The sequence below is a fragment of the Myotis lucifugus genome, unplaced genomic scaffold (genome assembly GCF_000147115.1).
Source record: "Myotis lucifugus unplaced genomic scaffold, Myoluc2.0 scaffold_109, whole genome shotgun sequence".
Taxonomy (NCBI): domain Eukaryota; kingdom Metazoa; phylum Chordata; class Mammalia; order Chiroptera; family Vespertilionidae; genus Myotis; species Myotis lucifugus.
In genome coordinates, this window is record NW_005871157.1 from 1,333,093 (window position 1) to 1,354,859 (window position 21,767).

Genomic DNA, 21,767 nt, shown 5'->3' on the forward strand with positions numbered 1-21,767 from the left:
GATTCATTCTTTGTAAATGTAATTGGCTTCCAAGATTTAGTTGACCAACTAAGATGTACTCCTCATGCATCCTCTCCTGACCACCCACTCCCACCCCAAGAAGAAATGCCCATGTCCTTCTTTTGTATTTTCACATATACGAACCCATCGAACAGGACATATTCCTGGGAACTTAATAAACTTAGATTTTGCTATCAAGAGGCAGATATCAGATCAATCAAGAAACCTTGTGGTAACTGTCAAATTCACTGCTGCTGAGAAAGTAAAATTATACCACCACCTTGAAAAACAGTTTAGTAATTTCTTTAAAAATTTAAATGTATGTCTACCATATAACCCAGCAATTCTACACCCAGGTATTTCACCAAGAAAAATGAAAACACATGTCCACACAAATTTATAGCAATATTATTCAAAGTAACCAAAAAGTGCAGCTGTCCATCAATGGATGAATGGGTTTTAAAAGATTCTTATGCACTAAAAAGGAATGAAGTACTTTTAAAAATATATATATTTTTATTGATTTCAGAGAGGAAGGGAGAGGGAAACATCAATGAGAAAGAATCATTGATCGGCTGCCTCCTGCATGCCCCCTACTGGGAATCGAGCCAGCAACCCGGGCATGTGCCCTTGACTGGAATCGAACCTGGGACCCTTCAGTCTGCAGGCCGATGCTCTATCCACTGAGCAAAACCAGCTAGGGTGGAATGAAGTACTTTTAACATGCTACAACATGGATGAACCTCAAAGACATTATGCTAAGTGAAAAGAAGCCAGACACAAAAGATCATACATGATGTGATTCTATTTAAGTGAAATATCCAAAGAAGATAAACCTATTGAGAAAATAGATTAGATTAGATTAGTAGTGGCCAGGGGCTGGAGAGTGACTGCAAAGGTGCACTGAGGTTTCTTTTTCGACTGATGGAAATTTTCTAAAGTTAGCTTGTTGTAAAGACTGTACAATTCTCTAAAATACTAATAATCATTGATTTGTACATTTAAAACAGGCGAACTTTGTGGCCCCGGCCAGATAGCTCAGTTGGTTACAGCGTCTTCCTCATACGCCAAGGTTGTAGGGTCTATCTCTGGTCAGAGCACATACAAGAGTTAACCAATGAATGCATAAATAAGTAGAACAACAGATTGATGTTTTTTTCCTCTCTCTCAAAATCAATAAGAAAAAAATTTGAGTATTTAAGTATAAATAAAAATTAAAAAGTATATATATAAAATATATATATATATAAAATAAACAGACTGCTCTAGCTGGTTTGGCTCAGTGATTAGAACCTTGGCCTGTAGACTGAAGGGTCCCAGGTTCAATTCCAGTGAAGGGCATATGTCCGGGTTGCAGGTCGGTGCTCAGTAGGGGGCGTGCAGGAGGCAACCAATCAATGATTCTCATCATTGATGTTTCCATCTCTCCCTTTCTCCTCTCTGAAATCAATAAAAATATATTTTAAAAAAATAAACTTTGTTATATAAACTATACCTCAATAAAAGCTATTAAAAACAAAAGATAATTACATGAAAATACACAAAATAGATTGTAGGCTAAGATGATGGAACAGCTATTTGTGGGGAGCCGGCACAGCCATGGCACCCTGGGGCTGAGTATGCCATGGCTGTGCCGCTAGCCACAGCTATTAGCCTTTTCATATGTTGAAACTCCAATTTCCAACATTACAGTGCTTGGAGGTGGGACCTTTTGGAGGCAATTAGGTCTTGAGGATTGAGGCCTTGTGTTGGGATTAGTGTCTTTGTAAAGAAGGGAAAGAGACCATGTGAGGATACAGCCAAGAAGGCAGCTGTCTATAAGCCAAGAAGTGGACACTCACCTGATACCAGATATGCAAGTACTTTGATCTTGGACTTCTCAGCCCTCAGAACTGTGAGAAGTAAACGTATGTTGTTTAAGCTACCTGGTCTATAGTAATTTGTTATAGCAGCCCGAACAGACTAAGCAGGTCTAGGTGTCTTTTCTCAGGGACTTTAATAGCACCTTTATCTTAATATTCTTCAGCAGTCTTCCTCAAAGATGGATTAGAAAAGAGAAGAAACCTGTAAGGAACAGAGTGGTAGTAGGCCATCAACAGTCATCTCAAAGACTCCTTGCTTTGGAAACCATGCAGGAATCGTCTCTATCAGAAATCGTTCTAACCAAAAACAGTTATTTATATAGTATCTCTGCATCAGTATAGTAACTGCATTCTCTGAGTTAAGGTGCAGTTTAGAACTTGGTTTCCCTCTATATGGTACCTCTTAGGAGCAGCATTTAGCTTTCTCTTAGGGAATATATACCACCCACTGATTGGATGCCATTAAAGAAATACTTTATTTTGTCTCTGTATCAGCATGGTAGATACTACACTACTACATGATCTCTATTTAAAAAGTCTTGGGTTAAGCACTGGAGAATTTTCATAGGCAAATTCTTCTGTGTGGGCTGGATCAGCAAAAACTCCAATAAAATCTATTTCCAGGAAGAATGGACCATCCACTTTATCAGCCAGGGTGAATCCAATAGAGGAGATCTAAATTTAAAATAGAGAAATTGATCAAAATCGCATACTGATGTTCCTGGAGTTTTAAAATTCCATGAGGTGATTACTATAGCTGAGTCTTTATATTACACTATCAGCCCTTAGCAAGTATACCATAGTTTTCATATGCTGAAGCAAATTATAAGAGGAAATACAGGGCTACTTTTCTTTCCACACTCTACTTCCTTTCCTCTTCCTTTAATGTAGTGCCACTTAAGCAAGTGAGGACAACATGGGTGTCTAATGGAGGCTCTTGAAGCTCTCCTGAACTCAATACTGTTCTCTTATTTTAAAGCTAAAATAAAATGTAGGCATGCTCAAGAGAAGACCATGATGAAATTCTCCAGGATAGGGATTTGGCTCAAAGGATAGGTAGATCTGTGTAAACATCTGTCTGGGTATTACAGGGGGGGCCTTGAGTAGGAATTTCCATCTTTATTTGCCAGCCTTCCAAAATGGACTGAATTCATCCTCACCGGAGTTCTGATTCACTAAAGGGAATACAGTTCTGAATGAAAGGAAAATGTTACCTTGTCAAGTAGAAGCTGGAACTGGGCATCCCGGATTCTTCCTTGATTAGAGAAGAAAAATTTGGAGAAAGGAATCTGAAAAAAGAAAACCATTTACTTCATAGCTGAAATGTAAGTAACTGAAGCATTTGTATGTAATTGTAATGATAAAAGAATAATAGTTTAAACTTAATTATAAAATTACTTCATAGATGCAGTTATGACAAGTGGCTAGTCATCTGGATCACAGATATATAACTAAGAAAATGATTAAATAACCCAATAGAAAATGGGGGTGAAGAGAAACAGGCACACTTGTAAACTGTTAGGAGTGAAAATTATTAAAACTCTTAGAGGGCAGCTGGTGATTGTGGTAGGCAGGATTCTAAAATGGCCCCCAAGACTTTCAACTTCTAGTGTACATGCACCTTCTTTGAGGTATTCGAACACTAATCTCAATATTGCTATGAAGGAACTTTACAGAAATAAGGTCCTAAATCAGTTGACTTTTTTTATAGCTTCTTCTCTGTAGGCCTGACTAAATCACTTGAACCCACAAAAGGGACTGACTGGTAAAAGATTAGAAGCATGAAGGGATTCAATGGGGTGGGGGGATTCTCCACTGGTGGCTTTGAAGATGGAGGCAGCTACATGGCAAGGAGTGTGGGCAGCTTCTAGGAGCGGAGAGTGGGCCCTCACTGACAGCCAGTAAAGGAAGGACAGCAGCCCTGCAGTCACAGGAACTGAATTAGCTAACAACCAGAAGGAGCTTGGAAAATTCTTGCCCAGAGCCTCTAGAAAGGAATACAGCCCAGCTAACACCTTGAGTACAGCCTTATAGGGCCCTGAGCATTGAACCCAGATCTACTGTCTCAACTTATGACCTACAGAACTCTGAGCTAATAAATGTGTTTTTGAAGCTGCTAAATTTATGGAAGTTTTTTTATGTAGCAATAGAAAACCAACAGCACTAAAAAAATTTTAAATGTCATAACTGACCTACCAATTTCACACTTAGGAATTTATATTTCAGATAAACTCTGATAAATACATAAAGATATAGTTTTTCCTAATAGCAAAAAAAAAAAAAAGAGAGAGAAGACCTTCACAATATATTAGTCAAAAAGTAAGATATAGACAAATCTACAGGTTTTTTAAAATTAATTTTTATTTTTTTTATTTTATTTTATTTTTTTAAATATATTTTATTGATTTTTTACAGAGAGGAAGGGAGAGAGATAGAGAGTTAGAAACATCGATGAGAGAGAAACATCGATCAGCCACCTCCTGCACATCTCCTACTGGGGATGTGCCCGCAACCCAGGTACATGCCCTTGACCGGAATCGAACCCGGGACCCTTGAGTCCGCAGGCCGACGCTCTATCCACTGAGCCAAACCGGTTTTGGCTAAAATTAATTTTTAAAATGTCTCAAAAACTGTGATAAAATATTCATTATAGCAATTGGAAACAACCCAAGTGACTATCAATACAGGACTCATTCAGTCAACTATGGGATATCCACATAACAAAATACAAAAAAACACACACAAAAAGAATGAAAAATATTCCATGTAGTTATATGGAAGGTCTTCAGGATCTAAATATTAAAAATATAAACAGAAGATGCACAAATTATGCAATTTTTATTTTTTCAGTCTAAAAAAGGAGAAAATTATATTCCTATTTGCTTATATTTTTATAAACTACAAAGCCCCTGACTGGTGTGGCTCAGTGATTGAGCATGGACTTATGAACCAGGAGGTCACAGTTCAATTCCGGTCAGGGCACATGCTGGAGTTGTGGGCTCGATCTCTCCCTTCCTTTCTAAAATCAATAAAAATATATTTTTAAAAAAAAGTTACTGCCCTGACCAGTTTGGCTCAGTGGATAGAGCGTTGGCCTGCAGACTCAAGGGTCCCGGGTTCGATTCCGGTCAAGGGCATGTACCATGGTTGCGGGCACATCCCCAGTAGGGAGTGTGCAGGAGGCAGCTGATCGATGTTTCTCTCTCATCGATGTTTCTAACTCTCTATCCCTCTCCCTTCCTCTCTGTAAAAAAAATCAATAAAATATATATATTTTTAAAAAGTTACTGGATTAGCCCTGGCTGGTTGCTCAGTGGTTAGAGCATTGGCCCTCAGATGGAAGGATCTCGGATTCAATTCCCAGTCAAGGGCACCTATCTCAGTTGCAGGTTCAATCCCCAGCCCGTCAGGGCATGTGTGGGAGGCAACCAATCAATGTATCTCATGTCGATGTTTCTCTCTCTCCCTCCCCCTCCCCCATGGCCTCCCTCCCTTCCACTCTCTCTAAAAATCAATGGAAAATATATCATCAGGTGAGGATTAAAAAAAAAAGAAAGAAAGTGACTGGGTTAGAGGGTGCAACACTAGCTAGAGGGACAGGAAGGCCTCTGTGAGGCAATTTTCAAGCTGAGAGGTGAATGATAGGAAAGAAGCTGGGGAAGATACGAGGGGAAGAGCATACCAGGAGATACACCACAAAGTACAAAGGTCCCAGATAGAAATGAGCTTGTTGAGTTTGACACAGAAAAGAGACCAGTGTGGAGGAGTGGAGGTAGGAGGGGAGACTGAAAATGAAGACAGGGGTCTGATATCAGAGGCCCAGGGGGCCGTGTTAAGGAGTCTGGACTTTATTCTCATTGTAAGGGAAAAACTTCTGGAGGGTTTTAAGCATGTGAAAGATGTGATCTGAGCTATGCTTTAGAAAGCTCATTACTCTGGCTGCTGTGTGGAGAGAGGATTGTAAGGGGGCAAGAGGACAAAGGGAGACCAATAAAGAAGCTGCTGCAAAGCGATCCCAAAGCCGGGACGACGATGACAGTGGAAGCGATGGCTAGGAATGGCGGGCTCTGGGTGTATTCTGGAAGGAGATATGACAGGATTTACTAATAGACTGGATGGGGGTGAGGGAAAAAGGAATCCAGGATAAGCATTAGTTTTAAGTATGAACAAAATGGATACTTTCTTTTGAGTTTATGGATTTAAAACCTTCATGATTTAGAAGACAGGAATGGACACTTGATTTAGTCCTCCCTGAATTTCCACTTATTTTCCTCCCGGTTAACATTGTCTACCTTCTCAAAGCTTCTCATTTACAAAATAAGACTGCCTTATACTACCAAGAAATAAAAATTTTGATGATTGTAAAGGATGAAGTATTTATTCCTCTTAAGGGAGCCTTTCTACTAAGCTAGGGACACTATATTAGTAGAGCTGCCCTGAAGAGGTGATAGAGCAGAAACTTAAAAAGAAACATCTGTTAAAAAAAAGAAGAAAAGAAAAAGAAACATCTGCCCCGCCTGTGTGGCTCAGTGGCTGAGTGTTGACCCATGAACCAGGAGGTCACTGTTCCATTCCCAGTCAGGGCCCATTGATCCCCAGTAGAGGGCATGCAGGAGGCAGCTGGTCGAGTCTCTCTCATCATTGATGTTTCTATCTCTCCCTCTCTCTTCAATCAATAAAAACATATAAAAATATTTTTTTAAAAGAAACGTCTACTTAGGCATAAACCAGAGATGAACCCATGACTTAGCATGTACCTGGCCATATCCTTATCAAAAATATTTCCTGGTTAGTAGGCTAACATATATATTAATCAAAGAAAAAGTCAATTGCGTAAATCTTGCTCCTTGGTCCTCTCCCTTCTTTCCCTTCCCACACCTTCCAAGAAGGACTAATAAGAAAAAGAAAAACTACAATGTAACCATGACCTCAAAAGATGTACAGTAAAGACCTGGGCTGTTACCTTGACCTCCTGCCAGTAGGGCCCACCACGGGTGAACATGAAGTAACTGTACATCTGATTATTCTTCTGAATTATATCTGTGTCCTCCCTGATATTCACCATCCAAGGCCGACCATCTCCACGGACACGGAGATACAGGGTATTGAACTGAGACCAATCATAAGACTTCTTTCTCTCAAAAGCACCCTAAGATACAGAAAGGAAAGTTAATTTCACCTCATTTTCCATTATTAGCAAAATGTGAGTTAGCACTTTTTGTAACAACAAAGGGATCCACTAATCATTTTTCTTTTTCGGATCCAATTCCCTCACAAGGGAGTAATGAATCTAGTGATTCCTATTTTAGTACAAAATACCGACACAGTATGTTTCTAAGGTAATGTTCACGACAGGAATGGCCCAGGACAGTGTACATGGGGCGGGCACTCACCTGTGTCACTGAATGGAAAAGAATTACTATTATGAACTTTCTTTCCCTGGTCCTATGGAGCAATGACTCCCGAGTGGGCCATTTAATGACAACTGCCTTCCAATAAATTAGAAAACTATGAAAGAGCTCAAGTTTTAAAATTGATATTTTATAACAATAGTTACCATCTATTGAAAAACTTAAACACTGCTTGCATAAGTTAATCCTAACACCCCTATGAGATAGGTACTATCTTTATACTCCACTTTACGAATGAATAAACTGAGCACTCTAATAAATGATAAATCCAGTACTGTTAATAACTCTAAAATCTGTGTTTTTTAAATATGTTTTTATTGACTTCAGAGAGAAGGGAGAAATAGAAACATCAATGATGAGAGGGAATTATTGATCAGCTGCCTCCTGCATGCCCCCTTCTGGGGATCGAGCCCACAACCTGGGCATATGCCCTGACAGGGAATCGAACCAGTGACCTCTTGGTTCATGGGTTGACGCTTAACCACTAAGCCACACCGGCTGGGCCAAAATCTGTGTTCTTAACCATCTTTATCAGCAGTCACCAACCTTTTGGACCTCACAGACCACCAGTGGTGCACGGACCACCGGCTGGCAACCGCTGATCTATATTGTCTCTCTCTTTCAAAGTGGAACTTAGTGTTAATTTCCAAAGGTGCTTATTTACAACAATCTCAGAAGAATACCAGTGTGCAGATATGAGCTATTAATTAGTAGCTATATAACTCTACACAAGTTACTAGATCTTCCCAAGCCTCAGTTTCCTCGTGTAAAACTGGAATGATCAGCCCTAGCCGGTATGGCTTAGTGTAGTGATGGCGAACCTATGACACGCGTGTCAGAGGTGACACGCGAACTCATTTCTTTGGTTGATTTTTCTTTGTTAAATGGCATTTAAATATATAAAATAAATATCAAAAATATAAATCATTGTTTTACTATGGTTGCAAATATCAAAAAATTTCTATATGTGACACGGCACCAGAGTTAAGTTAGGGTTTTTCAAAATGCTGACACGCCGAGCTCAAAAGGTTCACCATCACTGGCTTAGTGGAACGAGCGTCGGCCTACGGACCAGAGGCTCCAGAGTTTGATTCTGGTCAAGGGCACATACTTGGTTGCAGGCTCCTCCCCGGCCTGGGCCCTGGTCAGGGCTCGTACAGGAGACAACCAATCAATGTTTCTCTCACATTGATGTTTCTGTCTTTCCTCTCTTTCTTCCACTTTCCCTAAAAATCAATGGAAAAATATCCATTAAAAAAACAACACACAAACAAAACTGGAATGATCATACGTTACAATATTATTGTGAGAAATAAAAGGGACAATGTATGTAAACTAATCAGCACAAGGAATGTCAGGTACACTTAATAAATGTTATTGCCCTGGCCGGTTTGGCTCAGTGGATAGAGCGTTGGCCTACTGACTGAAGGGTCCCAGGTTCGATTCCGGTCAAGGGCATGTACCTTGGTTGTGGGCACATCCCCAGTACAGGGTGTGCAGGGGGCAGCTGATTGATGTTTCTCTCTCATCGATGTTTCTGATTCTCTGTCCCTCTCCCTTCCTCTCTGTAAAAAATCAATAAAATATATTTAAAAAAAAATAAATGTTATCATGCCCAGCTGTTGAGTGTCTACCCAGGAACCAAGAGGTTGCCAGTTTGATTCCCGGTCAGGGCACATGCCCAGGTTGTGGGCTCGATCCCGGGGTGGGGGGGCCATGCAGAAGGCAGCCAATCAATGATGTTCTTCTCTTATGGATGTTTCTTTCTCTATCCCTCTTCCTTTCTCTCTCACTAAATAAATCAATAAAAACATACTTATTAAATGTTATGAACATTTTTAAATGTTATTTTCTATTACTCCACAATACATATTTAGCCACAGAATTATTTTCTACTGTGGACTGATCAATTCCATTTTGTGGATTTTCAGGGCCTGAAAAAAATCTTGGTGTGCACAAGTTGGTGTACATAATTTGTTGTCTCTGGAAGAATACCTACCTTTCTTTTTCATCATTATCTGGAGATATGGAACCTAATACTCCCAACATTTGTCTTTCTCCTTAAAGCACAATATCCAAGCAAACATGCAGGGGCTGTGGCCAAGGTCAGACATGGGAATCTGTCTAGAGCAGCCCTGAAACAATACTTGGTCAACAAATTTGTAAAAGCCATAGGCCAGTGGAGAGATAAAAGAACTAACCTAAGTAACTTTGGAAAAGTGTTCTGACTAGATACTATAAGGCTAAAGACAAAATAAACTATACATAAACACTGTATTCTACTTGGTCGAGTTGTCTCACAGAGTTCTGGGTTAAAAATCCTAAAACTGCCCAGCTGGTGTGGCTCAATGGTTGAGCATCGAATAATGAACCAAGAGGTCGTAGGTTTGATTCCAATCAGGGCACATGCCCAGTTGCGGGCTCCATCCCCAGTAGGGGGTGTGCAGGAGACAGCCGATCAGTGATTCTATCTCATCATTGATGTTTCTATCTCTCTCTCCCTCTCCCTTCCTCTCTGAAATCAACAAAAATATAATTTTAAAAAATCCTAAAACTGCTTTACATGTATATTGGGGTTAAACTAATAAGTAAATGGATGGTAAATGGTGGGAGATAGGTTTCTCACTGTTTCAGAGTGAAGTTACAGAAGCAAGAGGGGAAAGGCCAGACTGAACCACTTGGTACTGAATTAGAGAGCATTAGTATGAAATCATATTTAGATTAATATGGCCCTAGCTGGTTTGGCTCAATGGATAGAGCATCAGCCTGCACACTGAAGGGTCCGGGGTTCGATTCCAGTCAAGGGCACGTACTTCGGTTGCAGGCTCCTAGCCCTGGTCTGGGGCATACCGGAGGCAACCAATCAATGTGTCTCTCTCATAAAGGCGTTTCTCTCCATCTCTCCCTCTCCCTTCCACTCTCTAAAATCAATGGGAAAAATATCCTTGGGTGAGGATTAAAAAAAAAAAATTAACATGAATATAGAAATTATAAAATTATAGACATGTATTTGCACAAGTTGGTATGTATATACTTCCTAGCTATGTCTACTTGGATGTCCTAGATATAGTGTCTTCCCAGTAACAACAAGCATACTCATTGCCCAGATCTTGGTTTCTAATAACATCCTTCATAAAAAAAAAAAAGAAACCAGAGCTCTTTTGAGAAATGGCTTATTCTAGGGTTGGGACAAGGGAAATATAAGTTGAGCTAGAACATCTTGTAGAGCTAAAAAACAAAAAACAAACAAACAAACAAAAAACCCAAAGGATGGGCCCCTGGCCAGTGTGGTTCAGTTGGCTGGGCGTCATCCTGTGCACCAGAGTTGCCGGTTCGATTCCCAGTCAGGGCACATGCCCAGGTTTCAGGATCCATCCAGGAAGCCAATCGATGTTTTGTTCTCACATGGATCTTTCTCTCCCTCTCCCTTCCTCTCTGAAAATCAATAAAAATATTTTTTTCAAAAGGATGGGGGCAGATCAAGGGACAGGAGCCAACCTGAAAGAACTCCCAGTGGCCAAAGCTAGAACAATTTCAGCAACAAAATAAATATTATTGGACTATAACCCAAAGTGTGAGTCCATACTAACAAATAAATAAATGTGGTAGAAGAAACAAATCTTTCTTTCTGAAGAATCCCAAGCAATTTATGTGTATAGTACACCTTTCAGGAGATACAATTTAATCCTACAACCTTCCCATCTTGAAAGTAGGGCACATTTAGTGACTTGCTTCCAAAGAACATGGTATAGAAAGAAGAAAAAAGCTCAAGAGGCATAGCTCAGTGGTAGAGCATCGACCTATGAACCAGGAGGTCACAGTTCGTTTCCTGGTCAGGACATATGCCTGGGTTGGGTGGAGGAGGCAGCAGATCAATGTCGCGCTCTCATATCGATGTTTTTCTCCTTCCTCTCACTCTAAAAATCAATAAACTATTCTTCAAAAAAAAGAAAGAAAAAAAAGTAACTGAACAATGGAGTAACCCCGCAAACACTCCTTTGACCAAGTGATCAAAGTTGACACATCAGTGATGTCATGTTGCTAGCACATACCTTTCTTTTCTTTTAAAAGAAATTATATCTTTTTTTTTATTGACTTAGAGAAAGCCAAACATTGATTTTTATTGCTCCACTTATCTATGCATTCATTGGTTGACTCCTGTTATATGACCAGGGACCAAACCCAAAACTCTGGAGTATTGGGACAATGCTCTAACCAACTGAGCTCTCTGACCAGGGCACGGCATGTATCTTTCAGACAATGTAATGAGAAGGGTACTTTAACTTTGTGGCATTCTTCCTAAAAACCCAGAACCCCAGTCTAACCAGGAGAAAAAACCCCAGAACCCCAGTCGAATCAGAAAATCCCAAACTGAGGGTCATTATATAAAACTAGAGGCCTGATGCACGAAATTCGTGCAAGGGGCTCAGCCCTCACAGCCCCGGCTGCCTCAGCTGGCCCTCACAGCCCCTCACAGCCCTGGCTTCATCTGGAAGGTTGTCCGGACAGTCATTCTGCTGTTCAGTCTAATTAGCATATTAGCTCTTTATTATATAGGATATCTAACCAGTATTTCTCAAATCCTCATGAAAAATAAGGAAAGACTAAGAAACTGTCACAGACCAAAGGAGACTAAAGAGACATGACAATTAGATGTAATGTAAAATCCTGAATGGGATCCTGGAACAGAAACAGAATATTAGTGGAAAAGCTAGTGTAATTCAAACAGAGTCTGGAATTAGTTAATAGTAATGTACCAATGTTGGTTTCTTAGTTATGACAATGTATTATAGTAATGTAAGATGGTAACAATTGGAGAAGCTAGGTGAGGGCATTATGGGAACTCTCTACTACTTTGCAATTTTTCTGTAAAACTAAAACTACTCTAAAATTAAGTTTACTTTAATTAAAATAAATAAAAAGCCACATACTGATCCTACATCCACTCTAAGGAACCCCTGGCCATCTCAGGGTGTGATACTGATCCTACATCCACTCTAAGGAACCCCTGCCATCTCAGGGTCTGATACTGATCCTACATCCACTCTAAGGAACCCCTGGCCATCTCAGGGTCTGTGGTCTATGTTAGAGGAGATGCAAACCTCCCCAGATCATTGTTCAGTTGTCTAACCTCTCAGGCTCCTTAACACATTAAGTGCCAGGTCAGTCACCGGTGACTGAAGCAGAAAGGAAGACAGAACAGGCTTGGCGCTTAACGTGTTAAACGTAAGAATGCACCACTCTGGACCAAAGTGATGCCCAGAAACAAGTCGTCCCTCCTCAGGAGCCGCTTCCCCCTTGTGCTTCAGCTCGTGCCCAGGAGTTGTACAACCCCAGACAAGATGAGGTGCCAGGTGTTTTCATTTACAGAAACTCTCAGCTACAGTTCGTGCTACAATGTTCACCGCTGTTCACCAGAAAACTCAAGCTCCTGGGCCTGACCTACCCTTGGAATCCTGGATATCATTGCACAGTATCCGCTCTGACTATTCTCCCCATCCTGAGGCGCCGCAGAGCTCAGAGTTCCATACAGCAGTGCACTCTGGTTATTCTTGCCCATTTTCAGGAACACTTCACTTTTGCCTCCAATTGTCTTATCCGAAGTCACTATCCACTTGTCCAAATCTTCTTTTCCACGGAACTGCCAGACAACTCTGGCTTGTTCCAGAATGATCTCCTGCAGAGGGCGGCCTTCAGGTCCTATCCAATGATTCACAATCTCATCCTTCAAACGCCTAAAATGTTCCTTGATTTCATCTTTAATTGCTTTATCAAAACTAACTTCAGGCTTCTCCTCAGGAGAAGGTATATCCAAAGCAACTTCTCTCTGATCTCCTTGCAAACCCCCTGCAGAGGTCCTCTGAGTGGAAGCTTTGCCAGGAGTAGCCACTGGTTTCTGAAGACTACTGGAACAATAGTCTGCAGAGCGGGTACTCAAAAATGGACATGCGGCAACACTTGGCTTTAGGCCTTTACTGAGAATATAAGTGCCATTCAGCAATTTGTGAACCAGAGCCATGGTAAGAACAAGTCAAAACTTAAATTTCTCCCTGGGCTACCAGAGAAAGAAGCTTCACCAATAGCCCAATTCCACCTATAATAGAAGAGACATCAAAGAGTTACAAGTGTAGCAAAAAACATATCACAATTTCAAATTCAACATAGATCATGTATTGTGAAATTCATGAATTTATTTTCTAACTCTACAAACATTTATCCAGGACGTATGACGAGAATACTGTTTGCACTATACATAATGCATCCAGCTACCTTGTGAAAAAAATGCCAAAATAAATATAAACACAGAACCCTTCATGGAGTTTATGATTAATCGACCCCAAAATAATTCAAGTATGTGTTTCAAAAGATTGTGTTCATTTTAAAACAAATTTTAATGCTGATTTTGTGCTTTTATTGTTTTTCTGGTTTTGTTTTGTTTGTTTTTTGGCAACTCCACCAGGACTAGATTTTTAAAGAAATAATTGGTTTCTAGAATAAAATATTCAACTCATTCACTCCAGGACCTAAGCTAATTGACATGTTAGTCTCTTTAACCCTTTCAGTTAGCACTTCATAAAAAGAGGGACTTACAGCCCCGGCCACAGAGCTCAGTTGGTTGGAGCATCATCCTGTATACCAAAAGGTTGCAGGTTCAATTCCCGGGTGGGGCACCTGGGGTGGGTAACCAATCAATGTTTCCTTCTCACATCAATGTCTTCTCTCTCTCTCAAAAATCAGTGATGCCCTAGCCGGTTTGGCTCAATGGATTGAGCACTGGCCTGTGGACTGAAGGGTCCTGGGTTCAATTCCGGATTTCGGGCTCATCCCCAGTAAGAGGCGTGCAGGAGGCAGCTAATCGATGATTCTCTCTCATCATTGATGTTTCTGTTTCCTCTCTCCCTCGCCCTTCCTTTCTTTCAAATCAATAAAAACATCTTTAAAAAAGCAAACTCCAGGTAAGATATTTAAAAAAAAAAAAAAAAAGAAAACTTTGACTTGACGCCTGGCCCTACCCTCTTATTAGGTTGTAAGTATTGTAAATATTGGCAATTTAGTATGGCAAAACCTACTAACGCTGTTTACCCTTAGGTAAACCAGTTGATCTTCCGAGGTCTCCATTTCCTTGGGGGTAACAGTTCCCTTACCTACCTTAAGGGATTTTTCTAAAGACCAGATGGAACGATGGCTTTAAGAAGGGTCTCTGATCCAGTAAGTCTAACAGGATCTCCAAGGTTCTTCCTATCTAACAAGCTCCTAGTCCAAGGCTCACACTGAGTAACAAGGCTTTGACTATCAGTAACTATGTGAGGTCCTCAAAGATAGAAATAAACAGTAACACTAATACTATCACATTTAAACACCATTCTCAAGATGTTCAAGCCACTTTGACGTATCTCATTTAATGCACATGTGACTTCTGTAAGACAAGGCAGATAGATATTTCCTTTCTCAGGGAAACAAGACACCAACCGATAAGCGGCTTGCTGAAGCTCACAATGTCAATTGGTATGGAATCTCCAACTCGTGTGCTGGCCTGAGGTCCTTCCACTTGCTGCTGCCGCCTCTCTGTATGTATAGCATTACCAATATAACTGTCACTCTAGCAAAACAACAACCTTGCTCTTCGCAACATTTCTTACGTGCTGGCAGGAAGTGCTGCCAGAACCAGGAAGACCGCACGGTCCCCTCTCCTACCTGTTCCAGCTACAAGACCATATATGCGAACATTACAAGTATAAAAACGTACAGAGGTCCTCTCCCTCCCAAGAGGACACCTGTGTGGTTCCCCTTCCCCTCAGGCACGCATCTCCTAACTCTAAGAGATACCACCACCCCCCTCCCCCGGGAGACTTGCAACCAGGGGAGCAATGGGCAGCAGCACCTCACGGCGGGCTGACCCCCTGAACCTGTCCCCAAGGCCCCCCTTTCGCTGACTCTGCAGTGAGCGCAGCAGCCCTGCCCGGGCTCACTTCTTGCCCACAGGTCTCCAGAGAGCAAACGCAGGCCCCTCCAGTCCCTCTATTGTTTCTTCTGTCCTAAGTCTTCCTGTCTCACTGTCCCCAGCTTTAATAAACCTCTCACAATAAAAAGTACTGGGCTTTGGAGACAACCCCACTGTCGGTTGTCTCCAAAATATTTTTTAAAAGTATAATATATTTGGGTGGGGGAGAGCAGGGAATAAAAGTCTTAAAGTCTAGTATAGAATGATGGGATGATGAGTAATAGTCACCCTGTTTCCCAAACCCTCGGTAGTGTTGCTACGTCTCTAATACAACTGTAATTATAAACGTTCGTTTCATATTTTTACCAATAAAGCCAAACCCGTTAACGGATGATCCCAGACTGAAGGTCGTGGCTTTTGCCGCAGCTGAATGGAGCAGTCTTTAGAAAGATTGTGTATCTAGGGTTTACCATGTGCCAGAAACTGTTCTAAGTGTATTTCCATTGGCTCCTCACAGCAACTCCGGGAGAGCCACTATTATTATTACCGAGGTGAGAACCCGGAGGTTCCAAGATTCAACTACCGAGGTCATTACGGCTACTAGGTAGCAACACTAACTCTAGAGCCCTGGCAATAAGCTCCCAATCCGGTCGGGGTGTGGTCCCCTCAGCCCTCACCTGCTAGGCTGTGCCGCCCTCGCACGTCCCGGACACGCGAACGCCCAGCAGAGGCCCACTCGCCCTCCCCACCGGGGTTCACGAGTGGCCTCTGCCCGGGTCCCCAGCTTTTCCCGACCGGGCACTCCACTTTCCGGTGTCGGTCCAGCTGCTTTTACAACCCGGCGCCAAACCAGGCGTTTTGACACTAGAGTTCCGGTCCGATGCGGAGGCCTAGGGCTAGTAACCAAGATCCCTAAGCCGGTCGACCCGAGGCTTTTGGTCTCTACTCGCTTTCCAAAAAGCCCGGTTTCCACCACTCCTGATCTTTTCTGTCCCATGTGAGAGAAAGGAGAGAACTTAGACAAACTATTCGTCTTTTCCTGCATCCCATCTTCAGGCTGCAAACTCCATCCCGCATCTTTCAAATCGGACCCTTGTGTGGCTAACGTTCTTTCGCCCGGAGGCGCCAGGGTCCCCTCGCGCCCCACGGTGTCCCCGCGCCCCAGCCGCCGGAGAGCTGTGACCTCAGAGAACTGGTTCTACTGGCATTGCCCCCGCGGATTGGGAGACCCAGCACGCACCTGGGCAGCAAACCGTTGTGCCCGCCGTTTCCCTACCCCGCCCCGTGGGGTCGCCCACTCCACAAGGCTTCCAGATCTTGTGCACACTTTTATTTAAGCACTTTGAACATTGTATCTTAATTGTTCTTTTACTTCTCAGGTCCTCCACAACACGCGATGAATTTCTTGGGTCCAGACCTGTCTCCAGCACCGAGTATAGTGCTAGAAGGAATTAAGGGCTCGGCTTGAGTTGAAAAGAAGTGTAACCCCTGGAAGTCAACACCATTCCCCTCCAGGCTTCAGAAAATAAAATTGCTTTTTCCAAGTTTCCTCCATTACTCGTTTCCACGCCACCAACTCTTCCTTCTTGAAATTCTGCTTTGACTTCTCTAGTCTCTACACTTGCCTAGTTCTCCTATCTCCTCCATCCTTCCCCAGCTGCCTCCTTCACTGACTCTTCTCTTCCCACAACCTTAAATGGGGTTGTCTCCAAAGCCCAGACTGCACCCTCCCCTTTTCTAGCTTCAGATATGAATTATCTAAAGACAATGTGAGCATCTCTTTCCCTACACCCTAGTAAACATTTTCAACCTCTCCATAGCAGTTCCGGATACTAGTACACCACTAGCATCTCAAATTCAGTATGTCTAAAATTGAATTAGCCCAGCTGGCATGGCTCAGTGGTTGTGCATCCACCTATGAACCAGGAGGTCACGGTTCAATTCCCAGTCAGGGCACATGCCTGGGTTGTGGGCTCCATCCCCAGTAGGGGGTATGCAGGAGGCAGCCGATCAATGATTCTCTCTCTCATCATTGATGTTTCTATCTCTCCCTCTCCCTTCCTCTCTGAAATCAATAAAAATATTTTTAAAAAATAAAATAAAATTGAATTACCCATATTAACATCCTTCTAAACTGGAAATCTTAGGCTATTCTTGGCTTCTCTCCTTAAGACCTCCTCTTGGGGAGCTGAGGCCTGGGCCCAGTATCCTCCTAGAAGGTTGGGTCCCTTCCCCAGACTTGGGGTGGGAGCCCTGCCAGCACCAACACCACCCTTGCCCCAAGTCTTTTAACCTGGGTGTTAACATTTTAGAGACCCCTCAGGAGTTCTGGCCACCAACTAACTGCTCCCTCCCCAGCCAGGACATCTTGGTAAGACTGTAACTACAGTAGTGATGTTTGTACAACCAAAGACTCTGTTTTGTGGTTTAAGGAAAATAAAATTGACTACGTTAAAAAAAAAAAAAAAAAGGCCTCCTCTCACTAACCCTAAATGCTATTGAACTCTCTTTGCTGTCTTTTATCTTTGGCTCCTTCTTTCCAAACCCAGTGAGAAACCTGGATTAGTTACTGCTCTTATACAACTTACATTCAGTCTATTGACTGCCCTACTCTGGCCGCAACAGTTTGACTATTTCCATTTTTAAATGTGGCACCCAGAGCTGGATACCATATTCCTTTGGTCTCCAGATGTGCCACTACATACATTCTAAACCCTCCATAATATCCTACTCCATCTATAAGACTCATATTTATCCTCAATTTCTTATCCAAGCTAGAATCTGCCTAAACCATACTCATTCTTCCTCATAATAGAATTAATATTTTCTCTGCTCAGCATTTTTAAAAAAATATATATTTTATTGATTGTTTACAGAGAGGAAGGGAGAAGGATAGTTAGAAACATCCATCAGCTGCCTCCTGCACACCCCCTACTGGGGATGTGCCCGCAGTGCACAGGCCGACACTATCCACTGAGCCAAACTGGTTAGGGCTCTGCTCAGCATTCTTCCCTCTTCTGCATCCCATAAGTTTGGTCTCAGGTGTTTACATGACTCCCCTCACTTCAGCTGATTGGTCCAGTGATGAGCACCTGGTCTGCACTAGGTCAATCAGTTTATTCCCAGGAATTTTTTGAACGAAAACTGGTGGCTCTTTTATATCTGGTGGCTCTTGTGGAGCTCCTGGGCTACCTGCTAATATTGTGAAGAAAATTGGTTTGCAACAAGATAAAATGAAGGTACTGAGAGAGATGGGAATAGGAGGATAAAAGAAGGCTCAGTCAGCATTTATTTTCCTAGTTCTAATTGTTCCCGAGGTCCAGTTGCAGCATCTTGCCATGGCTTGGTTATTGAGTCTTTCCTTGACTTTCAAGCACCAATGAATTCCTTTTGCCTAAATTAATCTGAATTTGGGTTTCTATCACTTGCAACCAATAGGTCCTCATTGATACATTGACTGCAACTATTCAGAACACAACTTAAATCCCATGTTCTCCTTAAAAACTTTCCCTAATGTGTCCATGTCATAATGATTGCTCTCCTGGCATCCTATAATATTTATTTTTTATGTTATATACACTGACACTCAATTACGTTCAAATGAAAACTAGATTATAAGCTTGACTGCACTGCTCATTCATTGTTTTATATACAAGCCTTTTCAACAGGAGGGTAAAAACCTTGAAGGTAGTGATTTTTGTCATATACATTAAAATATGTCTTCTACAGTAACCTGCACAAATTTACACACAGAGTGGTTACTGCCTCAAGAGGTCAAAGGACAAATTTCATGAAAACCTTTAAGAAGGGCTGCAGTAACACAAGCCAGTAAAAAAATATTGCAATAGTTAAAGCAGGAGGCAAATTATTCAGTAATTTCATATCTTGATGGAGTCTCTTCAGAGTTTAAAGACAATCAGGGCATGATCCAGGCAAAGGAAATACATTATTTTAGAAAAGGAAATGACCTTGTGGGAATTTTGGGTCATGGTGGTGTCACTATAGATCCAGGGTTAGTTCTCTGCCCTGCTGATCCAGGAACTTGTTTACTCAAGAGGATTACTTCTTGCCAAGCAACTTCACAGGAAGACAAATGACAAACCAGAATGACCGTTTATTCATCTACAACAAAAAAATGGGCCTGATGTGAGAATTGAGGCCATCTATCTGGGACAGTCCCTCCTGATGGGGAAGCCCACCTTGCAGTCCAGACAGACTAGCAGGTGAGGAGGGTCACCTAATTAGAAAGAGCTGGCAGTGTTCAAAGGGACTTTCCATTAAACAAAATGAATTGTCTACCCTTCCTTTGGGGATATTTCTATCTGCAGCTCTGATGCCAAGCTTTTTGTGATGTCACTTTAATAAATATCTAGACACACACACATAAAGCAAGCCTTGGCCTATGTGGCTCAGATGATTGGGTGTCCTCCATCCCATGCACCGAAAGACTGCCGGTTTGATTCCCAGTCATTTGATAGGTATGCATTTCTTCCACTTTCATTCCCTTCCACAGTTGTGAATCTCAGGGACACTCCCTGATAAGCATCCTGCACACTAAACTCTATCTCAGAGTCTACTTTTTGGAGAACCCCACTTGCAACAGTTGGTGCTAGAAGTGGTCCAAGAAGCAGGCAATAAAATAATGTTTAGAAGTTGGGTTACACAGCTGGCAACAAAGATCTGGTGGTCCAATTGTTAAATATTTCATTATCGGTGAATAGGGATAGTATGCTGGTGGAAGGGAATGTACCAGCTGGTGGGGTGTATCAGGCATTTAAAAAATATGGGAGGACATCCTATATAATAAAAGCCTAATATGCAAATTGTCCCCTCCCAGGAGTTCAACCACTTGCTAGGCGCTGACCACCAGGGGGCAGCGCAGAACATGGCAGGTGTTGGTGGTGCTGACAGCCATGGGCAGTGGAGGCACTGCTGGCCCTGATGGTCCCTACAAGAGCGGGACCGCTGTGGGATGGTGGAGCAGGTGAGCAGGCAGCACCAGGCCAAGGGAGGTGTGAGAGGGGGCCCGATTGCCCTGCTGATAGCCCTGCAGACAGTGACCAGTGGTGGTGGTGGGGGGGGAGGCAGGGCTGCCGCCCGGCTCCCAGGCACTGAGGGGAGGGGGGTGGGCCCTGGCCCTGATCTATCACCCCTCAGGCCAGATGGTGGAGCAGGTGAGGGAGCGATGCCAGGCCAAGGCAGGGTACCAGGCGGGGCTGTGGGGCTGTGAGGCTGGGGCACGAGCTGGGGCCCAATCTCCACAGGCCACCCCAAGGGACCCCACCTGTGCATGAATTCATGCACCGAGCCTCTAGTAGTAACTATAATATGGAATTCAGCCACTGTTACTGAAAGTCAAGTATGAAAGCCAGAGGGCCCCCTTAATAGCATATGAAGAGGGGTTCAACACCCACAGTGGGAGGCAGGAAAAGCTGAGGCCCAGGATAATCATCAGAGTAGTCTGAACTCTAGTAAGATTATACTCCCAAGCCAGGCAGGTCAGCTAAGCCAAGACCAAGGCCCTAGTAATGTGACCATGACATTTGGGATGGGGCTATCTGATTGATGCCACTGAAGATCTTGAATTCTCACACTTTCCTGAATCCTCGAAACCTGAAGAAATGGCTCAACATCTAGAAATTTCCTCTTGCTATCAGACAGTGAAGAGGCCTGTATCCTGTAAGGCTGCATGTGCCCTCCTCAACATCTGCCCTTACTGTCCTCCTGGACACAGGCCAATTACTAGGATTAAAACACTACTTAACCCAGTGGGGAACATACTGGACCAGATGAGGGAGAAAAGGGACTATACCACTAAGCAGTTGCAAGAACTACCTAAGCATGTAATGGCAACAGTTGGGAGAATAGCAAGACACTGGATTCTGAGGGTGCTTGATCAAGGGGACCAGAAGGTAAAATTGGATTAGGGAGAGTTTACTGATTTAGAAGCATTCTCCTGAGATACAGGACTTATCACTTTGGCAAGGACCCCAGGAAATGGTGCAAATTTACTACTAGAGTGGCTCTGAGAAGCATGGAAAACTCTATAGTCCACATGAGCTTAAAAAAAAAAAGGATCATGTCCTGCTGGTGTGCTCAGTGGTTGAGCATCAACCTATGAACCAGGAGGTCCCGGTTCGATTCCTAGTCAGGGCATATGCCCGGGTTGCAGGCTCCATCCCCAGTAGGGGGCATGCAGGAGGCAGCCGATCACTGGTTCTCTCTCATCATTGATGTGTCTCTTTCTACCTCTCCCTTCCTCTCTGAAATCAATAAAAATATATCTTGCCCTAACCTGTTTGGCTCAGTGGATAGAGCGTCAGCTTGCGGACTCAAAGGTCCCAGGTTCGATTCCAGTCAAGGGCATGTACCTTGGTTGCGAGCACATCCCCAATAGGGCGCGTGCAGGAGGCAGCTGGATTGATGTTTCTCTCTCATCAATGTTTCTAACTCTCTATCCCTCTCCCTTCCTCCTCTCTGTAAAAAATCAGAATCTTTTTAAAATCCTGATTTCTGGGCCTCATCCTCCGGAAATTCTATTTCTTTGTTATG

General features: G+C 42.7%; 1 protein-coding gene across 1 annotated transcript; it reads right to left on the minus strand.

Annotated features, from left to right (window-relative positions):
• Nucleotides 1–2,314: 2,314 nt before the first annotated feature.
• On the minus strand, nt 2,315–16,006 carry NDUFAF1 (NADH:ubiquinone oxidoreductase complex assembly factor 1). Its single transcript, XM_006093045.3, has 5 exons — nt 15,893–16,006; nt 12,720–13,367; nt 6,826–7,011; nt 3,077–3,151; nt 2,315–2,537 (listed from the first exon to the last, which is right to left on the minus strand). The coding sequence occupies exons 2-5, from the start codon at nt 13,290–13,292 to the stop codon at nt 2,388–2,390; spliced, it is 984 nt and encodes a 327-aa protein (XP_006093107.1). The 5' UTR covers nt 13,293–13,367; nt 15,893–16,006; the 3' UTR covers nt 2,315–2,387.
• Between the last annotated feature and the right edge of the window lie 5,761 nt (nt 16,007–21,767).